The following is a 27,678-nucleotide window of genomic DNA, read 5'->3' on the forward strand; positions in this document are numbered from 1 at the left end:
ATCCCACTCCTGATCACTAAGCTATTCATTGGCTCAATACAATATGATTAAAGACTTATGGGCTTCAAAATCATGTAAATCACCAACGAACCAGGGTCTTTTCCTTTTAAGATATAACAATAGAATGTCCTAATTCAAATAAACTTTAAATCAAAATAAAAAGAAAAAAAAAACTAACACATTGAAGGCGAGCCAAAACGATATGTTTTTCAGACTGTAACCTTCTAATCAACACCGCATAATATTGGATGATTCTAATATTGTCAATATGTTTTTTAAAATGTGACCTAATTACAACACCAGATAATATTGGATGATCCTAATATTGCCATTATGTTTTCCAGAGTGTAACCTCCTAATCCACATCAATATTGAGTGATTCCAATAGCTTTAGAATTTGATGGATAAATGGAGCTAAGCCCTAGGCTAGTCTTGCCTGGTAGCAACACCAAATATGTTCAAGACTTACCTTAGGCTTGCTGATGCATGTGTTGGTGGGCCTTACCTTCAAGCGGCAAATGCAACTTCCCAATGTGAATACACTAGCTTGTCCTGCGTATCCTCACCCCATTATCACACTAGAATGCTCCATGGAGCAAAGAGAGAACTCTAGATGGAGGCAAATAGAGATTATCCTTCGCAATGGTTCTCCCTCATAGAAGGCGACGAGGAAAGAAGATGAAGCTAATGTAAAAGAGAAAAACCTACAAATAATCTTATCTAGCATGCATCCATTAAGTAAGCAAGATTCTACAGCATACATGCAAGCAAGAAGAGGGAAGAGAGCATTCTATTGCACGGGAATGATTGTGTATTGCTTATTGTAAAAAATGACTTTTATACAAGTGACTAGTTTTCACACTAGGCCAACCAAACTTAAAAATGGACGGACCTCTATTAGTAGTCTAAAGAAAGTATGTATTGAGAGTCCATAGACTTTTCCTATTAATCACCAGAGAAGGCTGCTTTATATGTTCCACCATCGTCTTACAAAAGATAAGTACTCGTTTAAAGCGAGTAAAATGGGAAAGCGTCTTATGGTAGGTTGGGCAAGTGAAACCATATTTATCTATGGGTTCGAGCTGGTAAGCTGCCAAAGCACCCTTCAGTAGGTCAGGTAGGTAAAACCATGTTAACCTATGGAGTGGTATAGCTAAAATGGTGACTAATAGGAAAAGGGATCCGGATAAATGCTTAGTTTCATCTCTCGTAGGACATACCGTACTACTAGATGTTGGAATATTTTTCCTTTAAGCTAGTTTATGAATTTGAAGCAATTCCTCCCATAGAAAAAGAGATTCAATGTCTTAGAATTGCTTTGCATGAGTGTTCAAGTCAAGAGCTTACTTTAGTCTTACCTTAATCTTACCGAAGCATGTGTCCTTGGTCCTTGTCTTTGAGCCACAATTGTAACTTCCGAATTGGGTGTGCTAGCTCATTTGCATTGTGTGTTCTCACTCCATTTGTTACATAGTAATACTCATTTGTCAATGGAGTGGAGAAAGATCTCTCTATGCATAGATGGAGACAAAAAGAGATAGCCTTCGCCAATAGTTCTCTCACAAAAGGCGAGGGAAAAAGAAGAAGCTAATGCAAGAGGAAAACCTACAAACAAACTTATTTAGCATGCATCCACCAAGAAAGAAAGATCCAATAACACACATGGGAACAAGAATAGAGAAAGAAAAAGTTTTCTATTGCAAGGGAATGATTGTTTAAGCAAATTATCAAAAAATGGCTTATATACAACCGACTAGTTTTCACACTAAGCTAGCTAAACTTAAAAATGGTATGGCCTCTATTACTAATCTTAAGCAAGTATATATACGAAATTTTTAATTTTTTCTATTTGACATTATGCTCAAGGTAAGGCCACTTTATATGTTCTAGCACCCTCTTACAAAAGATAAGTACTGGTTCGAGCAAGTAAGATGGCAAAGTGATTTATGGTAGGTCGGATGAGTAAAACCACGTTAACTTATAGAGTGTGGTTAATAATGAGTAATGTGGGAATAATGATCACATTACTGATTGTCTTGTCGTGCTCAATTAGAGGCTATGGAAGAAGATAAAGAACTAGCCCTAGTGAAGGCTAGATTTGATAAACTTCGTAAGAAGCCGAAAATCAAGAAGAGTTCATTAGGACTGAGATATGATAGTATGCTTGATGAATGACATGATTAAAAGCTTATGATTAGGTGCAAGTGTATTAGGGTCTCAAAAATGGTTCTTGGATGGGAGCAATGCATGAGAAGTAAATGGTTATCGGTTGAAGCCGTTTTTAGCAAGACAAAATGAGCCATTTGCCAGGCAGCAAGCAGTTTTTTTATGTTGATGCATGCACATGCATGCTTTCTCATGTGTGCATATATGTGTATGTAAGCTGAAAATCAAGGAGGTGTTCTCCATGGGTTCTGAGCAACATAGATGGTCAAAGAATCCTTGTTGGTGCGGTGGAGGCGCTCTCTCTCTCTCTCTCTCTCTCTCTCTCTCTCTCGGAAGCGTCCGTATGTATGTGCTTCAAATCGTATGGGAACACCGGTTTGAGAGGAGCAAAAGTTAAAACTGCTCGTCTAGGTGCGTTAAGCGTGTACAAAGAGCATTGGTCAGAATGGATCCAAAAAAACACTATGCGCAGCTCATAGCTACACGTGTGTTGCTCTTTACCACTGTAGTTTACTACAATACCAATCTGATGGGCTTCTCCAAACTACCAATACCAAGTTATTGCACACAAGGTTCTTCCTCAAGTTTTTATTAGTACCATTTGAGCTCAATTTTTTGTGTGTGGTGTACCCAGGTTGTGAGCGACTCTTCATCATATTTATAAAACTAAACTCTCCTGCCAATCAAATATAAAACTTTGCTCATATATATAATCCATCAAAAATGACTGCAAAGAGTGTATATTGCTTAGTTAGCAAGAGAGATTACTAGTCCGCTCATTCTTAAGCAGATTGCATTTGTGCTCCCTGGAAGTTCATCTAAGTGAATAAATTCCTTCTATCATTTACTCTCTTTCTAAGAGTTTGACCCAATTTGAAACATTTGTGACTCTCCACTAAAAAGTATATATATATATGTATATATATACATATGTATATAGATACATATATACATATATATGTATCTATATACATATATATGTATATATATACACACACACACACACACACACACACACACACACACACACACCGTGGACACATAGCTCAAGTCCATAACTTATGCATACAGTGTTCACATATGTGTATAAATGACGACACATTGTCACAAGGTTTTTTTTCCCTTGTTGGGTTTTCCACACAATATGCCATACTTTGATGTGCGATTATGTCTTGACCCATCGTCATCTTAGGCTACTTTGCAAGCAATAATTCATTCTATACAAGTAATATTTCAAGAAAAAGAAATTGGGGACTCGAGAGAAAAGCAAAACACTGAATTATTGTGATCATTTTGAGTACTAAATGGGAAATTGGCCTTGAAAAACGCAAGTACCACGACGACTTGCTTGATCGCACACCGATCCACTTGGTCCTTCCCCACTTGGAGAATGGATATCCTCCACTCCTACCAATACTAGTGTATCCATGTTGTGTAAAATCTTTTGCACACTCAAGTGAACCTAGCCATACGACTTTTGTGTTTGTCCCCCTCCTCTCTCTCTCTCTCTCTCTCTCTCTCTCTCTCCATGATGTCTCTACATCCCGAGCAAGCCCTCTGAAAAATTCCTCCACGTCACGCTTGCAGGTCAGCAAGCTGGACTAAAATAGTAAATTGCTACTCCAATTCATATATAAAGTAAAGTATGCGAGACAAAGCAGCAGCATGCAGCTGCAACTCCACATCTAAAGAACTGGGTGGCTATCAGCCAAATTTAAGTGTTTAAAAAGTCCATTTGTAAGTTCAAATAAAAAAAATAGCACAATAATCAGCAGAAAGCATGAAGCTGCTTGTGAGGTCCCTTTCAAGATGAAGCCGCTTGTGAGGTCCCTTTCAAGATGCCCTTGTCATGTATCAGCAGTTGGATTGATAGGAGCCAAGCCACTATATTTGAGCACAAACAACACTACGTATTATTTTCTGTGTCTAATAGAATATAGCCAAAAAGTCCCTAGGGATTGCAACTAGAAAACCTCACAAAATCCAGTAAGTAATCCTCATCCACCCCAAGCAAGTCAGAACCACTTCTTTTCATATGAGACTAAATGATGAACTCCCCCTTCTGCCTGGGCAGCACCAGTACGAACCTGCAAGTTTAATCGGTTGTTGAGTAAAAAGAGCAGACTTGATAAACAGTGAGAAGGGTCAGAATACAGAGCAAGAAGGCAACATTAGCTTTTACCTCTAGCTTAATGCTTCCCTTCGCAAGTGAATCATGAGCTTCTTGTATAGATTTGACTCCAAGATCTTGAAAGCCTTGTTTCACTGCATGCATTGTGTAGGGAATCAACTTGAGGATGGATCCTTTGTCAGCTACAGCACCTGAAACACCTTGAGCAATTTTGAGCTTGGACTTGTCACCCAGATAACGAGCATCACTCCCCTTGGTCATGGCTTCAAGAGATCCCATCCCTCTGTACTTCTTTAAACGACAGCCATCCTGTAGGAAGCACCAACCTTTGAATCATAAAACAATCGCCCTCATGGTAATTCATCCACAAGACAATAAACCATCAACATGATCAAGCAAGCAAATGCACCAGGCCGTATAGAGGTTCACTACGTGGTACAAGATCTATTCTATGATCTACTTTCCTTCACAAATTTCTAGTCTTTAGAAGGTAGGTGTGAGCATGATACACCGCATCGTGGTGCTATGCGACACACTGGCTCAGCATTATATGTAACATCATACAGTATTAATACCTTTTTAGGATTATTTGCCGTATGCCATGGCCCCATTGTGAGCCCCAGTCCGGGACATGTCACGCACCAGCTAAGTAACTCGATCTCCCAGCCTTAGGCGTCAAGGTCAGTCCCTCTTGGAGAGCATAAGCATTTAAGTCACCTAAGGATAGTACATGTAGGGGTCAGTCCAGTAGTGTAGATGTGCATGAAAAAGCATATAAGAGCATCATGTAGGGGCATACAGTCATTGTCATTGTGCAAAGTTCTCCAAAGAAATACAAGTTTGCCAGGGGGGTTTCAATGGGTAATTGGGACCCAATCTGGTGTCGACTCTTATCTTCTCACTGTACTCCTCACTCTCAAAATAAAGTGGATTGCCTAAACTCATAGGTTTAAAGAAGGCTTTGTTGCACGTTATGATGGTCAACCTATTGGTATCAAAGCTGCAGGTTGTGACTTAACTTAGGAAAAACAACCTAGGTCTCCACAATGTCACGAGAGACTTCTTCAGCCTAAACTCACAGGTTTAAAGAAGGCTTTGTTGCGGGTACGACGGTCAACCTACAGGTATCAGAGCTGCAGGTTGTGACCCAACTTAGGAAAAAGAACCCAGGCCTCTGCAATGTCACGAGAGACTTCTTCAAAAAGCTACAAAAAAGACATGGAAGGAGAGATCAACAAAGAAGGTACCACCACAAAAACGCTTCCGCAATTCAATGAACACTTTGTCAAAGCAATCTTGAAACAAAATTGATTGTGTAGGCAACAAATGGAGGCTAAAGAAGAAGAAGCAAAAAAGCCAAAGGAATAAGCTAAAGAGGAGGTTGAAAAAGCCAAAGAACTTTCAAAACTTGAAAGATTGTTCCTCATCATGGAGCAACAAAGACAAAAAGAAGAAGCCAAAAAGGTTGAAGAACGAAGGGCCAAAGAAACCCAACGTGATGATGAATGAAGGGTTGAGGATGCCAAACGTAGGGTTGACAAAGACTGACAAACAACAGGCAGACCAAGCAGCCCAACAACACCAACAAAGGCTTGAACGAGACATTATGTAATTCCAACACCAGCAGTTCATAGCATTTCTGCGGGCAAACATGATGTCGATACTTTCCACCATGGCACAACAAGGTCCAAGTTCCTCTACCATCCCAACCACCACTGTCATGCAAGCTCAACCAAATTTTAGTAAGTGTGATCATTGTTGGGGTAAAGGCATTATGCCCACCCTTATAGTGTGTACTAGCCCATAAGTTGTATAGAACATAGTACACTTAGTACTTTTAATGTACTAAGTGCACTATGTGTACTAGAGCAAATATACATGTGTGATAGGGGAGTCACACACTCACACTTGATGAGTTGACTTATCCCCACATGTCTCTCTCTCTCTCTCCCTTCTTCTCTGTGTGTGTCTCCCACATGAAACCCTAACTCTCATCTCCCTTCAACTGGTATCAGCACGGTTGTGTCTGTGTGTGTGCCGGTGTGCGGAGTCATCTTCATCGCGAAGAAGAAGCTCGGCTATGGAGCCTTGAGCTTGGCACGAGCAGAGAAGATTGCTTGGAGCTTTCTGGTGCTCAGCAAGGAGCACGTGCGCAGCAAGACAGTGAGAGGGAGTGGCAGCCTGTGCGTGTGAGCATTGGAGACAGCGCTGGACTTTAGGCAGCGTGAGCAAAGCACAAGGCGTTGGGCATCAGACTCCTGGCCACAAGGCGTAGCAACGCACACCACAGGGCTGCGAGCGGCTCGCAGCAGGTGAGGCGCCTAGAGCTAAACGCCGCTAGGCAAGTGACTTTCTCGAAGCGTCGTGGGGGACTGTTGAAAAAATCCTGGCCACCGCAAGGCGTTGCACGCGCTGCGACACGCCACCACAGAGTGTCCGCCGGCACGTTTACGTGTCCCCGTGGAGCTCCCGCCGCCCACATGCAACCCCTTCGGCAAGCTCGTTCACACCTGCACGACTCTCCAGCCGGGGTCTTGAAGGTCACCTTGTACGCCTGCACCACGATTGGAGTAGCTGACAAGTGGGTGGGCTACCAAGGGCAGCGCTGTTCATAGGCGCTACAGGTGCTCACGGGCTTCCCTCTTGGCTGCCAATTGCAGCGCTACACAAGGAGGTCACGCAAAGCATTGTGCAGTTGCGAATGAGGTGGACGCACAGACAGCTTGGGCGGCCATAGCTAGAAAACTTGGAGGAGGCAGCGGCAGAATCTAGACTCAAGCTCGTCCGGTGACATTTACTGCACCAATACAGTAGTTTTCAGACAGCAGCAGCAACAACAGCTCCTTCACGATTCAGCAAATACAAAGACACCCCCCTTTTCTGAAACAAAAAAATCAAATATTGTCTGAGGTATTTTGCTTCAATTTTTTGGGATTTTGCATGTCCTTTTTCATCAATTGAGCAGGTACAGGTCCAAATGGCTCAGATTTTGAGCAAAATTGGCAAAATTGGGTGACATTGGTCACATTCCGGGTCAATTTGCAGGAAATTGGATGTCAAAATTTGGGGCTTTTGATGTAATTGTGCCATTGAGCATTCATACATGCTGTATGATGTGAGCAATCTCACATTTGGGGCAAAATTGCAAGAAATTGGAGTGCAAATCAAAGGGCTTTTGTGCCAATTGGGTTGATTTGCATACAGGCAGCACTGGCATTTGATGCTTTGGGCAATGTGTTGATGCCTGTCAAGCACTCAATGTGCCATTAAATCAAGGGTCTTTTATGTATTGGATGTATATGTGGCCAAGGGGCAGCATTGTGAAGACTCTGGATGCCTTCATGTGCGTTAATGTACCATGTATGATCAGAAATTGATCTTGAATCAAGGGGCTTTTGCTCAATTTCTGTCCGGGACTTTTGTATGCAGTGGTGAGGACTGTTAAGGTCTGATTTTCACTCATTTGGACAGCCAGGAGAGCATTTATTGCTACTGTACTTGCTGGTACAAATTTGGTACAACTTTGTACAAGTTTTGGCATGGCTGTACATTGATTTGAGTGAGGAAAAGGTTTATTTTCAGCTGCTGTACTTGCCGGTACAGGTTTGGTACATCATTGGTGAGCACTTAGTACTGTTGTACAGTACTTTGGAAGGGGAACAGAGCACATCTAAGGTGCTGTCCTAAATCTGCAGCAACCAGATTTTGGTGATTTTATCACATTCAGTGGGAGAAGAGTTGCATTCGTGCTTCCGCAGTGGGAGATAAACTTTGGGAGAACAATTGTGAGCACTCTGTGTGCTTTGGTGCAGTGTTTTGCACATCTTGCAGGGAGTCAGGCATTGACAAAGGTTGCATATTGCTATGGCAACCACAGGTGAGAGCTCTTCATTGCTTCACATCAAGAAGCTTGAAGGCTCACATAATTATGACATTTGGCAAACCCAGTGCTATAATGTGTTGCTCCAGAAGAAGCAGCAAAAGCCCATCAAAGAAAGGGGTGTAATGCCTGCTTCTCTTACTGCTGAAGAATGGGAAGATATGGATGAGCTAGCAAGATCCACTATCATGTTGTCTGTGTCAGACACTTTACTTTTCAGCATACGTGAAGAGAAGACAGCTTGGGGAATGTGGCAAAGATTGCAGGACTTGTATGCCCAGCAAAGTGCCTCAAGCAAAGTGTATTGGTTGAAGAAACTCATAGGTCTTCAAACGAAGGAAGGGGCGTCTATGACAGCCCATCTAAATGAGTTTAATGGTGTTGTCAGCCAGGTAATCAATCAAAAGTTGGCAATGGACGATGAGTTCAAAGCCACCTTTCTCTTATGCACTTTGCCAGAGAGTTGGGACACATTCAGGACAGCCACTAGCAATTCAAATGCTATGCTGTCATATGCAGATGTTGAGGGTGCTCTCCTTCAAGAGGAGATGAACAGGAAAAACAACTCTGTTGGAAAGTCCAATGGAATGAATGCACATGGGAGATCCCAGCAAAGGGGTAAAAGCCAAGAACGGGGAAGGAGCAAGTCCCGCTCAAAAAAGGACTTGGAATGCCATTATTGTGGCAAGAAGGGACATATCAAAAAGTAATGCTACAAATGGAAGAATGATCAAAAAGAAAAGGGCAAAGGAAAAGACAAAGACAAAGATGAAGCCAAAGATGCAAAGTCAAAGGACAAAAGTGGAGTCAAGATTGAAGAAGTCAATGTGTCACATGCAGGTGACAGTGAGGATGAAGTCCTATTCACGTCTTTACTTGATGCCCATTCACTTCTTGCAGGAGATAGTCATGGTATGCACTCATGGATCATTGATTCAGGTGCCTCCTTTCATGTCACAGGTTGCAGAGACTTGTTTGTCAGGTATACTGCTAGCAATGAAGGAGTAGTTTATTTGGGTGACAACCATGCATGCAAGATTCTTGGCAGAGGTGATGTGAGGCTTGTGTTTTTAGATGGCTCACAGCTTATGCTCCATGATGTCAGGCATGTGCCTGAGATCAAGAAGAACCTGCTTTCTACTGGACAGCTTGATGATGCTGATTATGTTAGCACATTTGGTCGTGGAAAGTGGAAGATTAGTAAGGGCTCACTGGTTGTTGCCAGAGGCTCTAAAGTGGACACTCTTTACTTCATGCATGCAGGTGTTTGTCACCATGCTAATGTAAATGCAACCGAGCTGCCGGAAATCTCTATGTGGCATAGCCGGTTTCTCTAAAGTTTTCAAGTTTTCAGTTTTGTGAGCAGTGCCCCCACAAGAAAGCTCTTGGACAGAAAGATGCTCAGTTAGAGCTTGTGCATACACATGTATGTGAGATGCCTCAGCTTTCTTTGGGAGGGGCAAAATATTTTGTGTCCTTTATTGATGATGCCACACGCAAGGTGTGGGTTTATCCTCTTCGTTTGAAGAGTGATACATTCTCAGTGTTTGTAAAGTTTGTTGCTCATGTTGAGAATCAAACTGGCAAAACACTGAAGGCTTTGCGTGCCTAGCAGAGTCATCTTTGATGATGATGGACATCATGGACAACAACCAAGGGTTGTAAATCAGCCATTACAGCAGCAAAACCAGCCCTTAAATGGTGCTGAAAATGGTCCAAATGGACAGCCAGAGATGGTAGAAGATATCCCTATGGATATACCACAGTTAGAGGAGATACCGGGCATGATTTTTCAGCCTTATGGCATGGAACAGGAGCCACCAATAGGTGATATGCAGGCTGGACAGCAACCTGCAAATGAAAGTCATTGGGTACGGAGGTCCACAAGACCCTCCAGAGCCCCTGACAGGTTTGTTCCAGGGGTTGACTACTTGATGCTCACTGACTGTGGGGAGCCCTCATGTTATAAGAAGGCTTTACAGAGGGCAGACAAGGCTCTTTGGGAGCGTGCTATGAAGTCAGAGATGGATTCTCTGCACAAAATGGAACATGGAAGTTGGTGCATTTGCCTACAGGCAAGAAGGTTTTGCCATGCAAGTGGGTTTACAGGCTCAAAGTTGCACCTGATGCAAAGCCAAGATACAACGCCAGGTTAGTGGCTAAGGGCTTCAAGCAGGAATATGGTGTGGACTTTGATGAGATCTTCTCTCCAGTGGTCAAAATGACCACACTTAGAGCTGTATTAGCTTTGGTTGCTCATGATGATCTGGATTTGTTTCAGATGGATGTGAAGACTGCTTTTCTTCACGGTGATCTCCATGAGGAGATATATATGCAACAGCCAGAGGGTTATGCAGTGAATGGAAAGAAGAAGCTTGTATGCAAGCTGAAAAAGAGTCTCTATGGACTCAAACAGGCACCAAGGGAATGGTATCATAAATTTGATACATTCATGAAATCCCAGGATTTCAGGAGAAGTGACATAGATCACTGCTTATACACCAAGAAAGCTTTGGATGGCAGTCTATTGATCCTCATCTTGTATGTTGATGATATGTTGATTGCCGGGAAACCTCGTAAAGAGATGGATGCCTTGAAGAAGAGGCTGCATCAAACCTTTGATATGAAGGATTTGGGTGATGCAAATCACATTTTGGGTATGCGGATACTTCGGGACAGAAATCAGCATGTGTTGTATTTGTCTCAGAAGGAATACATTGGCAAAGTTTTGCAGAGGTTCAATATGGATGGAGGGAAGAAGACTAGTACTCCTTTGCCTCCATATGTGAAACTCAGTGCTATGGACAGCCCACAGTCGGATAGTGACAAGGCTGATATGGCCAAGATTCCGTATGCTTCAGCTTGTGGCAGTCTCATGTATGCCATGGTTGCTACCAGGCCGGACATTGCATTTGCAGTGGGAGTGGTTTATAGATACATGGCCAAACCTGGCAAGAAGCATTGGGAAGCAGTGAAAGGTGTCATGAGATACCTCAAGGGCACACAGGATATGTGCATATACTTTGGCAAACAGGATGCATTAGTGCATGGTTACACGGATTCGGATTATGCCGGTCATCCAGATAACCGGAAGTCTACTACCGGTTATGTGTTTACATTCACAGGAGGTGCTGTGTCATGGATATCCAGGATGCAGAAGTGCACTGCCTTATCTACTACAGAGGCCGAGTATATTGCAACCACCGAGGCTTGCAAGGAGGCATTATGGCTATCTCGGTTAGTGGTTGATTTGGGTTATACAGGGGATATTCCATTGTTGCATTGTGACAGTCAGAGTGCCATCCAGTTGGCAAAGAACCCTGTCTTTCATGCAAAGACGAAGCATGTGGATGTGAAGTATTACTTCATCAGAGAGGTGATAGAGAACAAGCAAATTCAGCTTGTTAAGATTCATACGGATGACAACCCGGCTGATATGTTGACAAAGAGTTTGCCTCCAGAGCGATTTGCTCATTGCAGACACTTGATGGGCATTGGATCAGACCAGTTTCAGCCTTGATATGGCCTTGTATATTATCATGTACATGCTGATTTTTCTTTTCCTTCATTTAAGGGCACTTTGCCTTTAAGTGGGAGGTTGTTGGGGTAAAGGCATTATGCCCACCCTTAGTGTGTACTAGCCCATAAGTTGTATAGAACATAGTACACTTAGTACTTTTAATGTACTAAGTGCACTATGTGTACTAGAGCAAATATACATGTGTGATAGGGGAGTCACACACTCACACTTGATGAGTTGACTTATCCCCACATGTCTCTCTCTCTCTCTCCCTTCTTCTCTGTGTGTGTCTCCCACATGAAACACTAACTCTCATCTCCCTTCAATCATGCTGTAGTTATGCAATTTATTCATCAATTTGTAGCATTCTTTCCTTTGGCTAAGCTTTCAAATCCTCAAAACCGAGTCCACCCGACAACCCCTTACCTCTCTGGCGAAGCAATTACCTGGTGGCAACATTGGTCCAATCTACATGTAGACCCAATCATAGGGGCTCCTCAGTATGTATGCGACACCTTCGTGTCCGACCTCAGAAAACAGTTTCTTCCTCCCCAATACATGACCAACCTTGAGGATGAGTTCTGTTGACTCTCCCAAAATTGGTCTCCAATACTGACATACTCTAATAGAGCTATCACGTCAACGCAACAGTTGGGCATATCCGGGGAGGATAAATTGAAACTGTTCATTAGGGGATTGGATACGAACATTAGGTTCACCATACGTAATTTTGAGCCATAATCATATGACAGGGCTCTTACTCTCACCAGCCAGGGCATTTCCCAGTATGAAAGGGGTCTCGTGGGAATGCAAAGTACAAGCTTTGGGAATGGGGGATTATCTTGGAATACAAAGGATCACACTCCTAAAATTTAGGAGAGTTGCTATTTTTGGCCTGACTCCGATGGAAATTATGTTCGTGTCATTACATCTAGAATTGAGCAGATACCAAGAGTTGCCAAAGTACTATGACAAATGGACTACTAATTGGGATATTTTTAGAGGTAAAGATTATGGGAGAACCCATCTCTTAGATTGGGACATGTGGCAAGAAAGTGGATCAAAGTGAGACAAGTGGCCTCGCACTTGTCACTTCAGCTATTGTGTGGCTCTCCACTTGTCATTATAGTCTTCTCTTGCCATTTTAGCTCGTGGGAGGCCCAAATCTATAAATTGGAGCCCTTTCTCTTCATTTGGAGGAGGCTATTGTGAGGCCACTTGTCACTTCAGCTATTGTGTGGCTCTCCACTTGTCATTATAGCCTTCTCTTGCCATTTTAGCTCGTGGGAGGCCCAAATCTATAAAGTGGAGCCCTTTCTCTTCATTTGGAGGAGGCTCTCTTGCTGCACAATAGCCTCTACCACCGTTACATGCTGCCCTAATGATGGCTACTCTCTTTCTCTCTCTCTTGACGGCTGCCCATGAAGAATACCGGCTGTTGGGCCCTGTTTTGGAGGTTTCCATCGCGAAGAAATACTGAAGGCAAGGGTATTTAATCATTTATTATGATTTCTAGCTATTGTACTGACCCTTGTACTTGCTATACCAACCATTGTACTTGTTGTACCGACTAAATGGAGAGTTGAACTTTCTAAGCCAACTCTATTGCATGAAGACCCGTGGTTTTTGGGGAAGAATCAGTACCCACACGGAGGTATATGGTTTATATTGTTGGCTTGGCATTTCTACAGCTATGTGCCGGCTGAATTTTATGGTTGCCTCGTGTTGGGCTGTGTTATGGCATTTGTATATGGATAATCCGGCATCTCCCATGGGGAGAGTAAGGCCCTCAAAGCTTGTACATGATATTATTCTCCTTGGGTAATAAAACTGCTGGTTGGTGGGTTCTAGAGGCTGTCAGCATGCTGAAATATCTCCACGACCTGTTTAATATGCCATATAATGGGGCGCCTTTTCCATATGCTGGCTGCCCTTATGCGCTGGCCTGCCTTGTTGTCTGGCCGACAAGCTGGTCAAGGCCTTGTGGGCTGGCCAACTTGGCCCCTAACCCATCTAGGCCTGGCTGCCTTGCTGCCCATGCCTTCCAAGCCTGGCCGACAGCATGCCCAGCCATATGGTGGCTGTTGGGCTTGGCCATGGCCCTCCTTGGCCCCTAGGGTGGCCCACAAGAATTACCCCCTTTGTAGGCAAGGGACTTAAACATTTTTTGGGGTGGCCCACAGGGCTGGGCCGCTTCGACCTACATGCTCATGTACCCTAAACCAAGCATGCTCCAATCTAAACCTACGATTGGTGTCCCATGCAGAGCGTGGTTCACCTCTGCATCATTCCAAAGGGTGACTCACAGTATGGACTAGCACTGCTTCATGTGTGGGACTTGCACACCTGACCAAGACCATGTACGGGACTTGTACACCTGACCTTGGATGCTTAAAGTGGAACCCTGGCTCACTCGTCCCGAATTGGGGCTCACAAGGGACCAATTTCCACTCCAAGTCCTGCATCTTCTTATACACCGATATGTCCACGTGGCACCCGAGTGCAAGATGCATATGACATCCTTATTCCATGAGGACCGACCCTTGGCTTTTGAAAGCAAGAAGTTTGATGATACCCACGTCAAATGGCATACTCATGAGAATGTCACGTGCATCCCGCACTTGGATGCCACGTAGACATTTCTGCACAGAAGGTGCAGGACCTGGGATGGTGAACTCGTCCCATGTGAGCCCAGTCCGGGACGAGTCAGCCAGGGATCCATCTCACTCGTGCGAGGTCAGGTGTGCATTGTCCTGCACATGAGTCCAAGGTTAGGTGTGCACTGTCCTGCACATGAAACAATGCCAATCCGCATTGTGAGACTCCCTCTGGAATGATGTCAGTTGTTCTGTATGTTTGGTCACCAGATATCAGACAGTTGTGTAGATGTAGGTATGCAACAGTTGTGGACACAGGGAAGGCTATGGGCCACCCAAAAATGGGGCCAAGCAGCCCCAGGACATGCCCACCAGCCCAAGGAAGGGCTGGGCAGGCTGTCGGCCAGCCCAAGGAGGGCTTGGCCAAGCAGCTGACTGGCTCTTAGGCCAGCCCAGCCAGTTGGCTAGCCATAGGGCAGCATAGGACTGCAGGCGGCCAGTGCCCAGGCGTTGCCCAGCAGCCTGCGCTGGACTGGACAGCAGCCCACAGGGGCAGCCAGGACAGTCCAGTGTGAAAGCAAGGCATTTTCAGCATTTTATATTATTAAAACCAATCGTGGAGGTAAAGTGAACCAGCCGACTGCTCCTGATGAGAAGTATAAACAGTGGAGGCCATAATCCCAATGATTCATCTCATCATTCACCAAGTGCTCAAGCAATCCAAGGGGCCAAGACAGCCAAGGGCTTGCTAACGCAAAGGGGTGAAGGATTCAGGTCAAGGGCAGGGTATTCCCAGCCAAGAAAAAGGTCCAAGATTGCTGTATTTTCTTTTAGTTTTCACATCATTCTAATAAAGCAAATACACCATCCGTGGTAGGGGCCCTACAGAGGGTAATTGGGACCCAATATTGTGTCCTCTCCATCTCTCCCTCTCTCTCTCCATTTTCTGCACTTCTCCTTTCAAGTTTGTGCGTTAATTTCCGTCGCGAAAAGAGTGCTGAATTCTGAGTTTTGAAGTTACCGATCTTTCTCCGAAGCTTCCGCATATTACAGAGAAATAGTTATATCTGGTTATTCATGCATTGAAATTTGGAGACATTATTTGTATGGATCCAAATTTGTTGTCTTGATCAACCATGAGTCGATCAAGTATTTTTGTGATAGACCTAAGTTGGGGGGGAAGAAGACACTATGGGCAGAGTTAATGTAGGATTTTGATATGGAGATTCGGTATCGGAAGGGTAGCTTGAACAGAGTTGCTAATGCATTGCGTCAGATTGGGGAGGTGAATCTTTTGAGTTTCACCGAGAGGGCTATGTGAGACCGATAGATATTTTGGTCAGTTTTAGCAATATGTTTAGGAGCTCACGGATCATTCCACCTATCAAAGTGGCTGGAGGTCAATATCTTATTCGGAACAGGTGGTTATTCCAAAATGATAGAGTTTGAATGCCAAATAGTATTGAGATTAGTAGAAGGATCCTTTATGATTGTCTCTAGCATGTCATCTGGGGTACAACGAATCTATGACTTAGTAAAGTGTATGTTTTACTGGCTCAAGATGAGGGCAAAAGTCCAAGACTATGTGGTAAATGTTGCATGCATGGAAGCCTTGCTGTAGTAATCCATAGCCCTAAGCTTGATTAAGAACAAGATGCTGAATAAACATGATTAAGACAGAGGAGAGAAAAGAGAGAGAGAGAGAAAGAAAGATAGTTTGTCAAGGTTTTCTTAGTATTATGGTACAAAAAGGTGACTGAATGGCTGTACATCTTCTAGGCCCTTGGTCTACCCCGTAGGGGTGACCTTTGGCCTTCTACATGCTACTATTGAATGCTAGACTCCTTCAGAAGGTGAATGATTGACGTAAATGCTAACTTATGCTATATATATATGCTAGAGGATTCTAGTCAGCCTATTGGGCTGCTGTTAGCTGGCTATGGACAAAGAATGTTGGCTAAAAATGCTACATTAAATGCTGCGCTTATTCCTAGATCTGTCCCATATGTTGGCTGATTAAATGATGTTGGCCGCCTACCTACCTGGGTGCCTTGCTGGCTACCGAGTGCTATATGACAGTCTCTTTTGACTGTTGATGACTGGGTAACCATGTGCTCCATGATGATGATGTTGATGATGCTTTATGCTAAGCCTTAACAATTTTCCTAAGGCTTAGGCCATGGCACGGGTGTGCCCTCCTGCTAAACTTGATGACGAGGTGGACACTCTGTCATCCTTCCTCCCTGGACTTCTAACTTTGACCTTCTACTTCTAACTTTGATACTTTGTTTGAACACCTTCCACTTCTGATCTCCATTTCCAAGTCTTGTTGAAGACCTGAGCATTTGTTCCATTGTTGTCCCCATGCCTTCTATCCCTTTCCCTTCACATAGCGGCGGGTCACTTGTCGGAACTGATCATTCCTATTGCTAGGCCTTTGTCAATGAGCAGCTTTTGCCTTTGTCAGTGACAAGCTCATGAGTCATAGTTCTGTCGGAATGGGTAGCGGAAATGAGACAAACACCTGTGAGAACAGAAATGCAGAACTGCAAGAAAGAAAGAAAGAAAGAAAGAAAGTTATATTAACGTCCACGGGAGGCCGAATCCAACCTATGGGACAGATCAGGTACATCCATTTACATTCCACTCTGGGTATCGGTGCCAAAGAGGCATAAAACTGAATAAAAATAACTCAAAATGAACTCTTAAGACTCTTAAGAGTTTAAATTACAATGGGTTCTATTGCATCTAGTTCCAAATTGAGGTTCAAAATAAAAATAGCTATATTTCATCCATGGATGGATTTGCTCTTGAGGGGGGTGGGGTATGGAATTCTTTAATGATTGCTTGTCCTCCTCTGTATATTGCCCATTTGCCATTCTTTCTTGCTTCTTTAACTTTATTCAACTCTGCCGATCTGTTCTTGAGTTGTAGCGGGGTGAGTTCATTAGCTATCCATACCTTTGTCCCTTGGAGAGACCTTGTTTGCTTCATCACTGCTATTTTCTCATTGTTGTCCATATAGGAGACTTTTGCCTGTGTACCCTTTACTATAATAGAGATAGGGTCTCCTAAGTCCATGAAGGGGACTATTTTGCTCAGTTGTGCTGTAAGTACATCTGTATCTAATATGTAGTCTTCTCGAAGCTCTTGAGCTAAGTCTGCCCTATCCCAGCCTTGAGGAAGACCACCGACTCTGATTACCTTTTTGTTACTTTCCATTCGTTCCTTTTCTTTGACCGCTGATATGACTTCTTTAACAAAATCTTGTGAGTTAATTGAATTTACCTTTGAAACATGGTTTGTCGTTTCTGTTTGTAGTGTTGTAGGTATGGGTCCTTCTCGTGCTTCCTCTTGCTTCGTCTTCATGGCTTGCACTTGCACTTTCAGTTCGTTGATTTGTTCATCTTTCTTGATAGTCTCGTGTTTCAGTGCTGCTAATTCTCCCTGGAGTTTCTTCAGTTCTTGCATGAGGTAGGCTTCCCATGGTGTCGGCTTGCTCACGGGTGGAGGAATGGGCGGTAATCGTGAAGCGGTGACTGAGGCAAAAGACTTCTTACTTTCCATGTGTTGCTGCTGATAAAGGAGAGGGCTGTTGGTGGAACGAGTCTCCCCTCAAGGGTACCCTCTCCCCTTTGGGGGAGACTTAGAAAATGCGACCTACAAGATGCTCAGCTACAAGTGCAGGGGAGAGTTATGTTGCTGCCTTGGGGACCTGAGCAAGGGTGGGTGGGGTAACGGGGTGAGCAAGGGTGGGTGGGGTAAGGGGGGCGAACAGAGACGGACGAGGAGCGAAATGCGAAATGGGCAGAGACTGAAGCGGGGGCGACGACGGGGTGAACGGGCCGAACAGAGACGGACGAGGAGCGAAATGCGAAATGGGCAGAGATTGAAGCGGGGGGGGGGGGGGGGGGGGGGGGGGGCGACGGGGTGAACATAGCCACACCACAAGCAGCCTGATACTTTGCCTCAGTAGAAGACATGGCAATAGTTGGTTGCCTCTTAAACATCCCAAAACCGATTAATGTACTTTTGCACATTATCTCCTTGTTGATCCAACTTGTCCCACTCTAAGCACACCTTCTTCTTGAAGTCCGTGGGCAAGAGTTGAGCTTTGAAAATCTCCTTGAACTCCTTCCAAGTTTTTGGATTGAGGTTCCTAGTAACAAGTGTTAGATACCAATAACTAGCAACTTCTTTGAGATGTATAGCTACCTCATGGAGTTTCGATTCTTCAGAATAATTATGATTTTTGAAGGCCAAATCAAACTCCCTAATGAAAGCTAAGATCTTTGTGATGTCACTGTCCTTCCCATCATAATATGCTAATTTCACACTTCTATCTGTTAGACATCATCTCCTTCTTGCTGGCTTCCTGTTTCGTGTCCTATTATAGCCTCTAGGACTGACCATGTTAGTCAGAGGGGCTCGTCACCCCTCACATACATTTTCCCACATTATTCCCCATATTATGGAGTCTTGGGTATTTTCCCAGTCGTGGAGGTTTTTTATGACCAGTCGGCTGCCTACTCATGGGCATATATATAGCTGGCTTGCCTCCCTCATTTCTCAATGCTTGCTTAGCATTGTTTGCTCAAGTCCCTCACATACGAGGTTTTCTCCCCTCTTGCTCGGGACATGTATTCCTTTTGGTGATGATATTGAGAGCAGGTTCTCACCTGTGTTTCCTCTCCATCTCTCTCTCTCTCTCTCTCTCCCTCTCCTGTGTTTCCACTTTCCCGTCTTCCGTTGCACATTCTATTATGGTATCAGAGCGCTGGTGATCTTCAGTGTTGGATGCTCCCTCCTCTCCCCCTTGCGTTTTTGCGTTTTCAGCAAGGTGGACAGATCTGCATTTTTTTTTCTCAGAAGTGCTGCTGACCACCTGCCTCTTCCAGGCATTTTTTCTTAGCAGCCCGTGGTCCTTCTTCATCAGTTTGACCTCTGAGAACACATGTTTTTTGCACTGTTTTCAGGGCAGCAGCACATAGGTTGCTGCGTTTTTCTACAGGTGGCTGTCTACAGCAGTTTTCAGCAGTTCTCGGCATTCATACCCCCCCTTAGTGCTGGTCACCTGTTTTGTACAGGCCGCCAGCAGCATGTTTGCTACGTTTTTTTCTTCTACAGGTTTCTGATGCTGATTTGCTGATTTGAGGCTTGGGTGTACCTATTTCTTCTGCATTTCCAGATTCAGCTCTTTCTATTGCCCCAAATACCTCTACGTTTTCAGATTTGCAGCCATGGTTGCTGCGTTTTTCCTGAACTGATCTTGCTGGTATTCACCTGGGCTTCATCTGTTGGACCCGAAGGTACCTTCTCTTCAACGTTTTTCCTCATAGGAGGTGTGGACACTGGTTGACCTGAATTTTCAGGTTTGTAGCCCCTTGTTTGGCTGCGTTTTCTTCTCCAGTGGACACAGATTACTTGCAGAGGGGGGTTTCTTGTTTGGATTGTGGCTTTGGAGGCAGTTTGGTACCTGAGGAGGATTCTGAATTTCTGATTTCAGTCAGCGTTTTGCTGATTTTGGAGCATCTATACCTGCGTTTTGTTCCTAGCCTACACGGTTTTCCGGTTTCTTCATGTTCCTTGCCTTTTGTTGGCGATGGAGTGCTATTTTTTGCTGGATAGTAGTGTTTTGGCTGCGTTTTGCTTCCCACGGGAGTTTTCTACACTAAAAGGGGGCCTTTCTCCAGCTACTTCACTTGAGGATCAGTTTCGGGAGCTGTTTTGTATCTGTGGAGACGTTCTTCTGTGACAGGAGTTTACAGATTTTGGAGGAGAGCAGTGATCTTTTCAAAGATCTTGAGCAGAGTTTATCGTGCCCGAGCCTCTGTTCTTTGCAGTGTTTGCAGAACAAGGAGGGTGTTTTGCCCTTGAGGTGTCATCCTTTCACATGGATCATTTATTTGTTGCTGATTCTTGGAATCTAATTCTACTTATGGAACAGTCTTCTGCTATCTGTGATGCTTTTGAGGACTTTGTTACCACTGCAGTTTATATTCCTGCTTCCCTTCCTCATTGTGAGGAGTCTATCTCTGCCTCTCTTTGTGATGCTTCTAAGGATGCCCCTCACCTTGCCAGTCCAGCATTTGGTTTGTTGTGTTGGGGTAAAGGCATTATGCCCACCCTTATAGTGTGTACAAGCCCATAAGTTATAGTACATAGTACACTTAGTACTTTTAATGTACTAAGTGCACTATGTGTACTAGTGCAATATACATGTGTGATAGGGGAGTCACACACTCATATCTTCATGAGTTGACTTATCCCCACATCTCTCTCTCTCTCTCTCTTGTTCTCTCTGTGTATGTCTCCCACATGAATAACCTAACCCTAATTCCTGTTTCTCCCACACAACTGGTATCAGAGCTAGACTGCCTGGACCTGCCTACCTTCAAGCTACTATGGATGGACCTGTGTTCACCTTCGAAAGCTACTCTGGACGGACTTGCTTGTGTTTTTCTTGTGAAACACTGGCTGTCGCTGCACAGTGGGCCGGACAACCTGACAGATCTTGCTATCCTGTTGGGCGCTGCAAAACAGTGATAGGGAGTGGTTGAGGTCTGGCCACCGCAAGGTATAGCTGCGCATATACTAACGCCTGGCCACAAGGCGTAAAACTCTCGAGGGGAGGCGTAACAAAACGAGCACGCACAGTACAGGTAGCGAATCAGTCGTGGGCTGGCGAGCGTTAGCCATTGAAGGAGGCGCAGCCAATCAAAGGAAGAAGCAGGCGGGTGCCAATCGAACGAGTAAGAAGCTCAGGCTGCCTACTGGGAGCGATGGCGTAGAAGGCGAACTCAGGCGAACATGGCGCCGGCTGTGCAAACTCAGCGAACATGGCGAACACACAACTGCACTCACGCGGGCTACAGGGAGCGAGCACTAGGCGAAGGCAGGCGGCATACACGTGAACGTTTCCGTGTAAGGTTTGCCACCGACATCACTGGCGCCTGCAACAACCATTCAACTGGCTTGCTCGGGACAGTCGTGAGGCGTTGGTCCAAAAGCGTGTTAAACGCTAAGCGTCCATACTCAGCCTTAGCATGGAGCGAACACAGGCTGCTTACCATAACCAGGCAGCGTAAGCAGGCGAATACACAAGGCGAAGAAGTAGACGGCTCTGCAGATCATGCTGAAGCCCAAGGTCGATGCGGCTTCAGGCCATTAGGTCTCCCCGACACGTGTGCAGCCCCCTTCTCTACAGCAGCTTCATCACCCTCTTCTGCAACAGCGAATCAGATTTCTGCAGCAGCACCAAATTCAACACACCCTTTCCTGCAACAAAAAAAAAATCAAAAATTACAAGGTATCTTGCTTCAATTTTTTTTGGGACTTGCAATTGAGCAGGTACAATCATCAATTGAGCAGGTACAGGTGCCGAATTGCTCAATTTCTGAGCAAAATTGGCAAATTGGGTGACATTGGTCACAATCAGGATCAATTTGCAGGAAATTGGATGTCGAAATTTGGGGCTTTTGATGTAATTGTGCAATTAAGCACTCATACATGCTGTATGATGTGAGAAATCGCACATTTGGGCAAAATTGCAGCAAACTGCAGTGCAAATCAAGGGGCTTTTGTGCCGATTGTATTGATTTGCAAAATTTGCAGCAAATTGCAGTGCAAATCAAGGGGCTTTTGTGCCGATTGGATTGATTTGCATGCAGGCAATCGCATTTGATGCTGTGGATAATGTGTTGATACCTTACATGCACTCAATGTGCCTGTAAATCAAGGGGCTTTCATGTATTGGATGTATATGTGGCCAGGGGGAAGCATCGTGAACACTCTGGATGCCTTCATGTGCGTCAATGTACCATGTATGATCAAAAATTGATCTTAAATCAAGGGGCTTTTCAAGTTCGTATGCTTGTTGAGCTTGGCAAAGCAGCAGGCAAGACATTTATGCCTTGAATCCTCAAAAATCAGCTTGCAGTCAAGGAACTTTTGCCCAATTTCTGTTCAAGACTGTTGTATGCAGTGTACAGGACTGTAAAAGTCTGATTTTCACTCATTTGGACAGCCAGGAGAGCATTTATTGCTATTGTACCTGCTGGTACAAATTTGGCACAGCTTTGTGCAAGTTTTGGCATGGCTGTACACTATTTTGAGTGACCAAAAGGTTCAATTTCAGCCGCTGTACTTGCCGGTACAGGTTTGGTACATCATTGGTGAGCACTTGGTACTGCTGTACAGTACTTTGGAAGGGCAACAGAGCACATTTAACGTGCTGTCCAAAATCTGCAGCAACCAGATTTTGGTGATATCATCACAAACAGTGGGAGAAAAGTTGCATTTGTGCTTCCGCAGTGGGAGATAAAGCTTGGGAGAACAACTGTGAGCACTTTGTGTGCTTTTTGGTGCAGTGTTTGCACATTTTGCAGGGAGTCAGGCATTGACAGGTTGCATTTTGCTATGGCAACCACAGGTGAGAGCTCTTCATTGCTTCACATCAAGAAGCTTGAAGGCTCGCATAATTATGATATTTGGCAAACCCAGTGCTACAATGTGTTGCTCCAGAAAAAGCAGCACAAGCCTATCAAAGAAAGGGGTGTGATGCCCGCTTCTCTAACTGCTGAAGAGTGGGAAGATATGGATGAGCTGGCAAGATCTACTATCATGTTGTCTGTGTCAGACTCATTACTTTTCAGCATTCGTGAAGAGAAGACAGCTTGGGGAATGTGGCAGAGATTGCAGGACTTGTATGCCCAACAAAGTGCCTCAAGCAAAGTGTATTGGTTGAAGAAACTCATAGGTCTTCAGATGAAAAGAGCTAAGATCAATGAGTCCCTGGGCACACTGGCCCGCTGCATCCTGGTCTGAGCACTGACTATCATGCCAGATCCTCTCAATGTCCTCAGCGAGATTGCAGGTCTGCAAGTACCCTCTCTGGGATCCTCAACTGCAAGCTGGGTTCTCGGCCTCGTCTAGCCTGGGGACCTTTAGCGGCAGGCCCAGCTCGTAGTTTTGGAGACTGGCAGGCTTTCTGCAGTCTACCAGAGGAGACCCAGGTGGAGAGGCTGAGTCACTTCAGAGGGGGGTTGATTATGAGGGATGATATTCAGGAGGCACTTTCAGAGGAGTGGTTCACACCTCTCGAGCCAGTGGCCCCACGGTGGATGGGTGCCTTCACACAGTTGGAGATCCTGATTGCTGTCAGAGCTAGCACTGAGGATGGCCGATGCCTCTATTATGAGATTCAGGATGAGGGCCGACTCCAGAGAGTGGAGGTGGAGTCGCCTTTGGTTGCAGAGTGCACCTTTCAGAGGATTCGGGTAGTGGCTGCCGCTTCTCGGAAGTGGCATATTGACCCCGACCCTGCTGACGTGCTCCCGGATTGGCGTATATGGGCATATGCAGCGCGCCCCTTGGCCCGGCTACAGTGGGACCCCGGAGAGTACGAGTGGCATGATCCTTATGCATCCCTTGAGGCCACAGAGATCACATTTTTCCAGTATACTGTTCGGCTGGGACGGCATATTTTGACGGCGAGGAGGACGGTTTCTCCAGCGGCAGCGGGGCATTGGCGATTGCAGGGACTATCACAGGAGTTCCTGGAGGATTTCTGGGCTCGACTCTGGGCTAGTCGACAGGCCCGCAGGATCTCGGCTTTTCAGTGGCTGGTCGCCCACAGGGGCTCAGCAATTGGCACTTGGCTTGTTTATAGCGGTCTTCCGGCGGCCTGCGTCCGATGCGGCCACCCTATGGAGACACAGAGACATTGCCTTTGGGACTGCCCTCAGGCACAGCAGATTTGGCTGCGGATGCTGCGTATTCTAGCCCCCCTCTCTCCAGAGGGTATGTTTACGTGGGGTGCCGCTGCTTGGTCGACTTCGTCAGGGCCTGCTATGGGCTATGAGATGGAGCAGGGCAGTCAGGCCATCAGATTTATTAGGGGCCAGCCTCGCCTGGTTCCGGCACCGGATTTCTCGTCCGACAGCTGGACACAGGAGAGGGATTTACGATGGGAGCTCCTCAGCAGCCTCACCATCTGGTTCACCTGGAGGGCCCGGTGCTTCACGGCCTTTGAGGGGAGATTAGAGCCACCAGCAGAGACTGTTCGGGGGATTTGGCAGGAGTTGATCCACACCCTGCGAGGACAGTACGACCGCATCCGGGGAGACTCGGATGAGGCGATTTTACGGCGCCAGGCCTTTCATACCACTTGGCGCTACGGCCCGTTCTACACCCTACACACGGGATCCCCCCGTTGGCACTACAGGCCACCTGTTTGGCTCTTCCCCCCCCCCCATTGTATGATTTAGCCGCTCAGTCCTTTAGACTGATGCTTGTATTTTGCAGCACCTAGGGAGAGTCTCCCGGGCTGCCATGATGTAACTGCTCTTCTCTCTGTTAGGAGCAGGAGAGATCTCTTTTGTAGCCCTACGGGCGTTTTTTTTTACATAACTAATGAAAGGATCTTTTCTCGGAAAAAAAAAAAAAAAAAAAAAAGGTCTTCAGATGAAGGAAGGGGCGTCTATGACAGCCCATCTAAATGAGTTTAATGGTATTGTCAGCCACGTCATTAATCAAAAGTTGGCAATGGACGATGAGTTCAAAGCCACTTTTCTGTTATGCACTTTGCCAGAGAGTTGGGACACATTCAGGACAGCCACTAGCAATTCGCATGCTATGCTGTCATATGCAGATGTTGAGGGTGCTTTTCTTCAAGAAGAGATGAACAGGAAAAACAACTTTGTTGGAAAGTCCAATGCAATGAATGCACGTGGGAGATCCCAGCAAAGGGGAAAAGCCAAGAACGGGGAAGGAGCAAGTCTCTCTCCAAAAAGGATTTGGAATGCCATTATTGTGGCAAGAAGAGACACATTAAAAAGCAATGCTACAAATGGAAAAATGATCAAAAGGAAAAGGGAAAAGGCAAAGACAAAGAGAGAGATGAAGCCAAAGATGTAAAGCCAAAGGGCAAAAGTGGAGTCAAGATTGAAGAAATCAATGTGTCACATGCAGGTGGCAGTGAGGATGAGGTCCTATTTACGTCTTCACTTGATGCCCATTCACTTCTTACAGGTGGTCATGGTATGCACTCATGGATCATTGATTCAGGTGCCTCCTTTCATGTCACAGGTTGTGGAGACTTGTTTGTCAGGTATACTGCTGGCAATGAAGGAGTGGTTTATTTGGGTGATAACCATGCATGCAAGATTCTTGGCAGAGGTGATGTGAGGCTTGTGTTTTCAGATGGCTCACAGCTTATGCTCCATGATGTCAGGCATGTGCCTGAGATCAAGAAGAATCTGCTTTCTACTGGACAGCTTGATGATGCTGATTATGTTACCACATTTGGTCGTGGAAAGTGGAAGATTAGTAAGGGCTCACTGGTTGTTGCCAGAGGCTCTAAGGTGGACACTCTTTACTTTATGCATGCAGGTGTTTGTCACCATGCTAATGTAAATGCAACCGAGCTGCCGGAAATCTCTATGTGGCATAGCCGGTTGGGACACATGAGTGTCAAAGGAATGGAGCAATTGTCTCGTTTGGGTTACTTGCCTTCTCTAAAGTTTTCAAGTTTTAAGTTTTGTGAGCATTGTATATATGGCAGGCAACTGCAGTGCCCCCACAAGAAAGCTCTTGGACAGAAAGATGCTCAGTTAGAGCTTGTGCATACAGATGTATGTGAGATGCCTCAGCTTTCTTTGGGAGGGGCAAAATACTTTGTGTCTTTTATAGATGATGCCACACGCAAGGTGTGGGTTTATCCTCTTCGTTTGAAGAGTGATACATTCTCAGTGTTTGAGAAGTTTGTTGCTCATGTTGAGAATCAAACTGGCAAAACACTGAAGGCTTTGCGTTCCGACAATGGTGGAGAGTACATGTCCAAACAGTATCAGGACTTTTGTGATGCTAAAGGCATCAAGAGGGAGCTCTTTACTCCTTATGATCCTCCACAAAACGGGACAGCAGAGAGGATGAACAGGACCATACAGGAAAAGGTCCGTTCTATGTTGTCACATGCTGCGTTACCTCATGGTTTTTGGGCTGAAGCTCACCAAACTTGATCCTAAGTCTCACAAATGCATATTCCTAGGATATGGTGACAGAGGTGAAATGGAGTATAGACTTTGGGATCCCGTGAATAGAAAGATTATACGCAGCAATGATGTCATTTTTTATGAAACATGCATGTATAAGGAGCCTGCAAGGCAACAGGAGCCTGGCAGAGTCATCTTTGATGATGATGGACATCATGGACAACAACCAAGGGCTGTAAATCAGCCATTACAGCAGCAAAACCAGCCCTTAAATGGTGCTGAAAATGGTCCAAATGGACAGCCAGAGATGGCAGAAGATATCCCTATGGATATACCACAGTTAAAAGAAATACCGGGCATGATTTTTCAGCCTTATGGCATGGAACAGGAGCCACCAATGGGTGATATGTAGGCTGGACAGCAACCTGCAAATGATGGTCATTGGGTACGGAGGTCCACAAGACCCTCCAGAGCCCCTGACAGGTTTGTTCCAGGGGTTGACTACTTGATGCTTACTGACTGTGGGGAGCCCTCATGTTACAAGGAGGCTTTACAGAGGGCAGACAAGGCTCTTTGGGAGCGTGCCATGAAGTCAGAGATGGATTCTCTGCATAAAAATGGAACTTGGAAGTTGGTGCATTTGCCTGCAGGCAAGAAGGTTTTGCCATGCAAGTGGGTTTACAGGCTCAAAGTTGCACCTGATGCAAAGCCAAGATACAACGCCAAGTTAGTGGCTAAGGGCTTCAAGCAGGAATATGGTGTGGACTTTGATGAGATCTTCTCTCCAGTGGTCAAAATGACCACACTTAGAGCTGTATTAGCTTTGGTTGCTCATGATGATCTGGACTTGATTCAGATGGATGTGAAGACTGCTTTTCTTCAAGGTGATCTCCATGAGGAGCTATATATGAGCAGCCAGAGGGTTATGCAGTGAGTGGAAAGGAGAAGCTTGTATGCAAGCTGAAAAAGAGTCTTTATGGGCTCAAACAGGCACCAAGGGAATGGTATCATAAATTTGATACATTCATGAAATCCCAGAACTGCTTATACACCAAAAAAGCTTCGGATGGCAGTCTATTGATCCTCATCTTGTATGTTGATGATATGTTGATTGCCGGGAAATCTCGTAAGGAGATGGATGCCTTGAAGCAGAGGCTGCATCAAACCTTTGATATGAAGGATTTGGGTGATGCAAATCACATTTTGGGTATGCGGATACTTCGGGACAGAAATCAGCATGTGTTGTATTTGTCTCAGAAGGAATACATTGGCAAAGTCTTGCAGAGGTTCAATATGGACGGGGGGAAGAAGACTAGTACTCCTTTGCCTCCATATGTGAAACTCAGTGCTATGGACAGCCCACAATCGGATAGTGACAGGGCTGATATGGC

At 45.1% G+C, this 27,678-nt stretch overlaps 1 protein-coding gene across 1 annotated transcript in view; it reads right to left on the reverse strand.

Annotated features, from left to right (window-relative positions):
* Positions 1 to 3,775: 3,775 nt before the first annotated feature.
* LOC147629167 (inosine-5'-monophosphate dehydrogenase-like) overlaps positions 3,776 to 27,678 on the reverse strand; it is a 66,486-nt gene continuing 42,583 nt past the window's right edge. The window contains exons 3-4 of the mRNA XM_086812419.1: positions 4,349 to 4,606; positions 3,776 to 4,253 (exon numbers count right to left, since the gene is read on the reverse strand). Of these exons, the coding sequence (XP_086668545.1) occupies positions 4,182 to 4,253; positions 4,349 to 4,606 (330 nt within the window). The 3' untranslated portion in view covers positions 3,776 to 4,181. The remainder of the gene's footprint in view (positions 4,254 to 4,348; positions 4,607 to 27,678) is intronic.

This window comes from Cibotium barometz, chromosome 18, assembly GCF_041138505.1.
Source record: "Cibotium barometz isolate CiBa-2024 chromosome 18, ASM4113850v1, whole genome shotgun sequence".
NCBI lineage: Eukaryota > Viridiplantae > Streptophyta > Polypodiopsida > Cyatheales > Cibotiaceae > Cibotium > Cibotium barometz.